Source organism: Eublepharis macularius, chromosome 15, assembly GCF_028583425.1.
Source record: "Eublepharis macularius isolate TG4126 chromosome 15, MPM_Emac_v1.0, whole genome shotgun sequence".
NCBI lineage: Eukaryota > Metazoa > Chordata > Lepidosauria > Squamata > Eublepharidae > Eublepharis > Eublepharis macularius.
Window position 1 is genome coordinate 30,490,649 of NC_072804.1, and position 8,493 is coordinate 30,499,141.

The window sequence follows — 8,493 nt, forward strand, 5'->3', positions numbered from 1 at the left end:
TGCTGCCCTAGTGATATTCTAAGAAGGGCCAGCGTTTCCCCAATATGACTTAGAAATGTGAAGCATGCAAGGCAAAAGCACTCTCATCTGTGGGACTTTGTATGCGCACAATGTCATACTTGCTGTGTGGTGTAGCCACTCTGCACCCGTGGCATCCCAGTTTGAACAAGATGCTACGTGAACGGAAGTCCTGTGGGTGAGTGGCTTTTGCTTGCATCACAGTGAAGCAGGTCTTTGTGACTTTGAAGAGAAAGCACAACTATTATACCTCTCCTAGGATGTTATCATGCACAGATTAAACATCTTTTTCTTTGTGTGTGCAGTTTGCATACATAATTCAAGTTTTCCCATATTCAAAACTATACTCTGAAAACACACCAGATATAAAAAACAGGCAATGTCGTTTAGTATTAATTTATTTTAAAAAAGTGAAAGGGCTTCATAATGTGACCCCTTTCCTTGTCACTTTTAATCACATGATACAATATTGAAAAGTCAAGAGCCAAGAATAGAAAGCCGTTTTAAAAGACAGACGGGGGGAAATGGAAATGTTTCTCATGATTTTTAAAGTGCAGACAGTTTTCATCTTCACTGGTCACTAGAGCACAAGCTTTTTATAAAATGGGAGTATGTGCTCAAAAATAGTTAGACTCTCTCACTTACTGCCACAAATCTTCGGTGCGGCCGAACTTAAACACCAGACCTCTGTTAATTGAAGAGACAAAAGACTGTCAGTACGAGCAGAGCAGCAGCTCCACTGCTCCTAACAGGAACACAGAAAAACAGAGAACAGCCTCAACAAAGAAGCACTCCCATTGTGGGGACAAAGGAACCCTCATTGCTGTGGTGACCCTGCGGGTCCATTCCGACTCCGGCCTTGTTTGCACAGGAGGAAACAAGGTAGTAGAATGCTGAGATGAAAGAACAGAGGGCACCACTTCAGGCGACAGGTGGCGGATCACGGAGGTTCACCTATTAGGATTCTTGTCCCTGTTAAAAGCTCTTTTGTTGGCACAGAAAGCACGCAGGGAGGGTAGAACATTTCTGCTGCACGTTCTCCACGTGCCATGTGCATGGACACATTCGGAGCAGGAACCATTCACCAGAGGACCACCCCCGGTCTTCAGCATGTACAAAAGCCAAGCCTAACAGTGGATGGCTCAGAGAGTGGCCACCTCACATGTGGATTAGGGAAGACTGGGGGGGGAGATTTCATGAGATAGTCAATCAATATACCGCCCTTCAGGACAACTTAATGCCCACTCAGAGCAGTTTACAAAGTATGTCATTATTATCCCCACAACAAACACCCTGTGAGATGGGTGGGGCTGAGAGAGCTCTGAGAGAGCTGTGACTGAACCAAGGTCACCCAGCTGGCTTCAAGTGGAGGAGTCGGGAATCAAACTTGGTTTTCCAGATTAGAGTCCCATGCTCTTAAACACTACACCAAACTGGATGCATATGGCTGATTAAAGGGGCCTTAAAGGTTACCACATAGCCCCTGCATTGCAAAGACAGACTGACAGAAGCCATGTCCTTCAAGCACCCCTATTTCTCACCATGTTTCTCTGATCAGCATAAGGTGGGAGGTCATTATAACCTCCCCCATCAGTAATGCTAACACACTTTAGAAGGCAGCAGGCACAAATAAATAAAACTGCAAATGCTTTGTGACCCGAAGATTGGGAATCACTGACCTACAGTATAAACAGAAACAACCTTTTACAGGTAACACTTCTTACTTCGACCGCATCGTCATCCCTTCCCTATCTTTGCTTAGGGTCCTTCTTCCGGCAGACTAACCTGAGTTTGGTGCCTGAACCACAGCTTATTGTGATGTCCAAATGCAGCATTAGTTAAAGAGCAAGGCTGTTAAACAGACATGAGCTCTTACCCATCTCCCTTGGTTATGTAATTAAAGAAACTTTTTAAAAATCTGTACAATTTTATGGGTTAGAGTGAGATTTCATACTAGACTATACCCAAGCATTTTTACAGTTGCTCTCTGCTGCCAATTACCACCAACATTACTTGGAGTCTCCCACAATCCTGTTTCCTTCATACAAGAAATTCATTACCAAACATTTAAGCAACTTGTATTTTAAACACACGTCAATATAGAACATATACTTACCCAAAAAAGATGAATGCGTTTTGGAAGAAGACTGCTATTCCTGGGTATACTTCTTGTTTTTCTACGGGAAAAAGTTGTTTTGTTCAATGTCCAGAAAATCTATCCTCACCCCCCAAATCCCCATATCCAGTTTTTGTAGGCACCATCAGAATCAATACAGTCACAATCCTGCAAATATGTAGCTAGCCCACAGAAAAGTTACTAGCCTGCCTTCTCACATATATCTCCTGCTATGTTCCGCCATGGCAGCTTCACTCATCTGGTCAGGACCTTCTGCAGTTAACACCCTGCAGCCGGGCAAAACCAACAGCTGCCCGCACATGTGCTTTCTGTGTGGTACCCCCCACTTTATGGAATGGCCTGCCTGAGGTGGGCAGGATAGTCCCCCCTTTCCTGGCTTTCCACAAATTATGCAAAACTGATTTATTCAGAAGACCTTTCTGTAGAGATTACAAGACTGTATCATAAGAATTAGCTCAGAGAGATGCATTGATAAAGATGGAGAATAAATGAGACGCTGTAGGGTACTGTCTGCTGATGTAGAGCGGAACTGCAAGTGACAAAAGGCACAGGTTGGACACTTGTCAGCTTCCCTCAAGTTTTGATGGGAAATGTAGGCATCCTAGTCTTGCAGCTTGGCTCTCCGACTGCTCTCCAATGGACTTGTCAACTGTCACTTGTCCAACATTCCGCCAAGCTGCCTACATTTCCCATCAAAACTTGAGGGAAGCTGACAAGTGTCCAACCTGTGCCTTTTGTGACTTGTAGTTCCGCTCGTAGATACGCGCCTACTAGTGAGTTTCCATACTGCTAAATATGCCATGGAAATTAGTTATGCTTTGTTTCAGATAGATTTTATCTCTGTGCTTGGCTTTATGCTTGTTAAACATTTTTTCTGCTACCATCTCCTATTACATCTGTTTCCCTGAATGTCCCAACTGTTGTTCATTACTGTACTTTGTTCAATGAATGTTCTAGCTGTCAATTATATTGTACAATTACTCACACTGTTGTAATCTGCCTTGGATCTCAGTGAGAAAGGTGGACTATAAATAAATAAATCCTCTCAAACTTTTTCTGGTTCCTACTTCCTAAGTCCAGGAACAGGCACTAATGTGATGCATGAATAAGGCACAGATGAAGAAGTGGAAAAGCAGTGTTTGCAGAGTTTGAGATCCAAAGTTGGAATATCCCAGGCCAATTCTGGGGGTAAAGAGGATAATTTTTATGCAGTGCCGTTGGTGATCATGGCACTTTGCAGTTTCAAAAGCCAAACGCAGGCAGGTGCGTGCTCATAAGGAGACTACAATCACAGAGTAAGGTGTGTGTTTCAGAAGGCTGCCCTCACTTGTTACCTTACCTTTAATAACATAGCCGCCAAAGAGGATCCACATAGATGCAATCAGCGATCCAAATGCCAACATAAAGCCAATGAACAGCCAGATGCGAGCCCCTGATTTAAAAAAGAGAGAGATTCCAATCTTCTCCATTGTTCAAAGAAATGCGCTGAAATTTCTAAAGCATATGCATCCTAAGACCTTCAAGGAACACCTGAGCCTCCTCCCCTATCCTGATTTTCAGGTAGTACACATGCACTAGGCTGAATCTACAAGTTTTCAATGTGGCAACCTCTCATGGCCAACAAGTCTGAAAATGCAGCATTTCAAAGTTGTGTGATTTTGGTACAATGCACTTCGCACTGGGAACAGTTTTATTGCTGCACCCCATGGGAGTAGCAACCCAGGACACTGGCCAAGCCATTCTCCCTCAGCCCAGTTTCCACTTAGGGCTAAAACTAAAATTTCATCGATAACTGATGTTTCACCCTTTAAGACTGCCTCGTATAACTAGAAGCTCTTACAAGCGACTGTAAATCTGACTGTTTCATTGCTCTGCAGCTGTACCTTTTATTTTGTCAAAATACCTGTTTGCCCAAGGCAGCCTTCACTGTAACTGTCCCCACGGACTTGTCCATTGGATACAGCATTGATCCTACACGAATGCAGAGAATGCAACATGTTCAGGCATATCATATCTGTGACAGAAACCATTCCTTCCATTTGCAAACATATCACTGCCAATTTGCATGAACATTTTTGGTCAGCTGATTTGAGTGACGACACTAACAGCTCGAAACGTAAATTTGTGTACTAATTTCAAAGTCTACAGTCAAGCAAGTGCACATAAAGTTTCAAACCTTCAGGATCCGACTTGATCCCGCTTCATTCACGGTTCATTCATGCTGACACCAAGCAATCAATCTAGAAGTTTCTGACTCAACACTGCATCCAGTCAACATGGAAACAACTTGTATCATGCAGCATTATGGGGTCATTTTGATAAAACCCTTTATTCCATTAAGCAATGATAGACCAGTCTGAGCATGACTGCAACAGGATGTGGCTTCAACACAACAGTCCTTCAACCTTTCTCATTCCTCTCCAGAACAACCAATGGGCTCCAGAGCAACTTTTCAGCTATTTTTTCTCTCGTTCTTCTAGCAAGAAACGAACAAAGCCCTGTTACTACCGGAAGAAAAGATGATTTTTTTTCTTAGATCATTATGAAGAGATAGTTTCAGGTGAATAGCCATGCTGGTTTGCAGTGGATGTGTGGACTCTCCAGATGCCCCTCTTAAAGAGAGCACTAACCAAGCCATCCTAAGCAATGAACCCTGGAGGGTGTAACTCTGCTAACAATGACACTATAAAAGTCACAATCAGAAGGACTGTATTAAAAATGTTCTACACCTTAAACCCCACAATGTTTCCAATTACAGATTCACATTATTATTTGAAACAAACTACAACAACAACCCAGTTGATATATAAAATCTTACACTGGAATATACAAGATGGGTAGCCGCGTTTGTCTGTAGCAGTAGAAAAAAGCAAGAGTTCAGTAGCAACAATAAGACTAACAAAATTTGTGAGAGCAACTATAAAACTAACAAAATCCCTTCAGATTGAAGAAGTGAGCTGTGACTAGTAAAAGTTCACACCCTACCACAATTTTTTTTAGTCTTAAAGTTGCTACTGGACTCTTACTCTTTTCTACTGTAATATACATTTATACATAAATTCTACAAGAATTCATAGTAGTGGGATGGGAATTATACTTACATGAGGAATGCAGTAGTAGCTATAACTCCACAAGCATGGTATGAATGATTGAAATCTTCCATTTTGGGGTATTTGACAGCAGCATCTATAATAATCCACCATCCTGTAAAAAACTATTTTTTAAAAACTAACATCAGTATAGTGGTCCCATGAAGCTCTATCAGACATAAAAATATGGCAACATCCAGAATTCAACAGGAAGGCATATCAGACTTGAAGGATATTCTGTTCCTGATCTCAGAGCAAGAATTCTTCAACAGAACAACTTCAGTAAGGAAGATCCAGTATAAAATTGCATATTTCCCCGTATACTGTTCAGTTCGGACTTAATTGGGCCCATGGGTTTCCTTCCTACTACAGGAATTATATTAACATAGTATAGCTAGAAAGATACTCTATATCTGTAGTGAACGGGTTGCCTTGTACACAGTAAAGCTTTGTGTGATGACTTCTTTTTTTTAATATAGATTTTTATTAATTTTTCCATTAGGGGTAGGGGAAAGGGGGAAAACAAGAGACAAAAATATCATACATTCTGCTTGAAACAGCATTCTGCTTATCCACATTTTCCACACTGCTCATCACTTAACTGTGATTGCTAGTAAGAGATTACAATATTGCCTTTATATTATTACTACATTCGAATCTTTATATTTGTTTCTCATCCAGTTGTAAAAGGGGGTCCATGGTGCAGCAAAGTCTTCTTCCATTTGTCCTTTCATTAGTAAAGTTAGTTTGTCTAGTTCCGCATTCTCCATTATCTTCGCTATTAGCTCCTCCTGCTGGGGTATTACTGGTCTTTTCCAATAAAACGCTAGTAGAATTCTTGCTGCTATCACTACATGTATAATAAAATATTTCTGATCTTTCTCCAAATCTTCTGGTATACAGTTTAACAAAAATATTTCAGGTTTCAATGGAATTCACAATCTGTAAAACTGTAAAAATCTACGAACCATTATCCAAAATTTATGTACCTCTTTGCAAGACCACTACATATGATAAAATGTTCTCTTATGTTTCTCACACTTCCAACAGTTATTAGATACATTTTTATACATTTTAGCAAGTCTATCCGGTGTTAAATACCATCTATAAAATATCTTATATAAGTTCTCTTTAAACGCTACTGATTTGGTTATTTTAACAGTCACTTTCCATATCTTATTCCAATGCATTGGATCAATGCTATATCCTAAATTTTGTGTCCATTTGTTCTTATATTCTTCTATCCCCTCGTTTTTCTTCTTCATTTGCATCATGAATACGTACATCTTTTTAATCAGTTTTTCATCCGAGTCACATAACAGTTTTTCAAAAGTATTCTGTTCTAAATGGAAACCTCCCAGTTTTTTTAATCTTTTATAGATTCTACCTGGGTCCCTGACCACCAATCTAAATTGAGGCCTTGTTTCTGTAATTCCTCTTTTGTTTTTAATTGTTGCCTTGTACACAGTAAAGCTCTGTGTGATGACACAAACTGTATATTTTGCATTTCATGGCTTTGGCACCACAGTTCACAATCTGTTGAGGACAAGGCTTCATGCCACTTATGAAGCAGGCTCTTGAAGCTTCTGTATATGGCTCTCAGCTGTCCTTATCACAACAGACTAATAAGGCTATCACTCTGAGCATGTAGTGCTATCTCATAGAAGTGTTTGAAATCCTATGCACGCTTCCTTGGGAATAAGTTCCGCTGACCACAATGGGTTTACTTCTGAATATTATATAAAGAGGATCAGGCTATAAGCTTGCTTTCACCTTGACAGGAGCACGGTGTGATGCAGTGATTGTTTTGCATTAAGCTAACAGGAACATGGCACAGGAAAATAATTAGGAAACAATGGCAACACAACCAAGAAGTTCAGTAAACTCACCAATAACCCAGCAGAAACAGAAGCAATTGTATTCCTCTTTTCTCCCCAATCAATGCACTCTGAGCACCTCATGCTCTCAAAGAATCCAGACATATTTAAGTGGTGTGAATATCCTAGAAGAAAAAACAAATTCCTGATCTTTCCTCTCTCATTCAACATTATGCAGAGAAAATGCACCAATTTCCACCTATCATTAATTCCAATCTTCCCCTTTTTACAGTCCTGTTAAATGTACATATAAGCACACTGGGTGACAGAGGTATACATATACATAAAACCCAAGAGATTTTGTACTACAAGCAGTATAACCCCCCCCCCCCCAAAGGTTTATTTTACAGACAGCAGAAGATGTAACTCTGCCCTTGCTAGTAAGCTTTCCAGCTCAACCTCATACAGGTTCTTGGGAAATATTCCCAAGAAGGTATTCGTAGGAACTGTAGCCTGATTCAGCAAAGTTTCCTTCTGGCATTCCACAGCCCCTTCACACAGCTCCAGTGTCCTGCTATTACAACTGATCTCTAGAGATCAGCTCCCCTGGAGGAAATGGCATCTTTGGAGGGTGGGTTCTGACAGGGGTGCCAACCTCCAGGTGGGGCCTGGAAATCTCCCGGTATAAAAATTGGTCTCCAGACTACAGAGATCAACTGCCCTGCAGGAAACGGCATATTTGCTAGGTGAGCTAGGTGGGCATCACATCCCCGCTGAGCAACCTTCCCCCCCCCCCAGTCAAGCACTGCCCCCAAATCTCCAGGAACTTCCCAACTTAACATTGGCAACCCAATCCCAAGTAACCCAGTGATGTTCAGACATGAGCGGGGACCTGAACTCCCTCACCACTACACCGCGCTGCCTCTCAGCCCAGCCAGCTCAGAGGAACAGAGATGGGATTTCCTTGCACCCCTTTCCTTTAACGAGGCGCCCCTCCTTACCTCCGCCGCCCCCAGAACGCTTCTCTGAGGCAACAGAACCGACCGCGCGACTTCCTCAAGCGGGGAAGACAAAGCCAGCCTCGCCCCCTGCCCTCTTAAGAAAACAAATACAGCTCCAGGACCCGTATGGAGAAAGAACCATGACGCAGGCGCGTCAAGGCGAATTGCTCCGTGGGAATTAGAGGCCAGGAAACTAACTGCGCATGCGCATAAAATACACGACGCCGCAGCCTGGTATTTGGGCACGTGACTAGCGATCGGGCGGGGGGGGGGGAGATCCCGTTCTTGCGCGTGCGCTGTCGACCTCAGAGTGCCTGGAGGAGGCGCCCGCTGGAACAGAGAGCAGAAGGGGGAGGCGAGGGCAAATTGTTACATTAATTTTTATTACTTTTAAAAAGCCCTGTAAAGGAACTGCAGTGAGCGCAGTTCTG

The 8,493-nt window shown here is 42.2% G+C and overlaps 1 protein-coding gene across 1 annotated transcript; it reads right to left on the reverse strand.

The window, feature by feature from the left end:
* Positions 1 to 398: 398 nt before the first annotated feature.
* TMEM50A (transmembrane protein 50A) lies at positions 399 to 8,238 on the reverse strand. Its single transcript, XM_055000122.1, has 7 exons — positions 8,063 to 8,238; positions 7,134 to 7,246; positions 5,257 to 5,369; positions 4,059 to 4,126; positions 3,495 to 3,587; positions 2,135 to 2,195; positions 399 to 705 (listed from the first exon to the last, which is right to left on the reverse strand). The coding sequence occupies exons 2-7, from the start codon at positions 7,224 to 7,226 to the stop codon at positions 660 to 662; spliced, it is 474 nt and encodes a 157-aa protein (XP_054856097.1). The 5' UTR covers positions 7,227 to 7,246; positions 8,063 to 8,238; the 3' UTR covers positions 399 to 659.
* Positions 8,239 to 8,493: the final 255 nt, after the last annotated feature.

Excerpts from the sequence above, each read along its gene's own strand:
- TMEM50A (XM_055000122.1), bottom strand. The coding sequence starts at position 7,226 with ATGTCTGGATTCTTTGAGAGCATGAGGTGCTCAGAGTGCATTGATTGG. Across the intron at positions 2,196-3,494 it reads TGGCGGCTATGTTATTAAAG|AAAAACAAGAAGTATACCCA; the intron begins GTAAGGTAACAA and ends TTTTTCCCGTAG. Across the intron at positions 706-2,134 it reads AACGCATTCATCTTTTTTGG|AGGTCTGGTGTTTAAGTTCG; the intron begins GTAAGTATATGT and ends TTCAATTAACAG.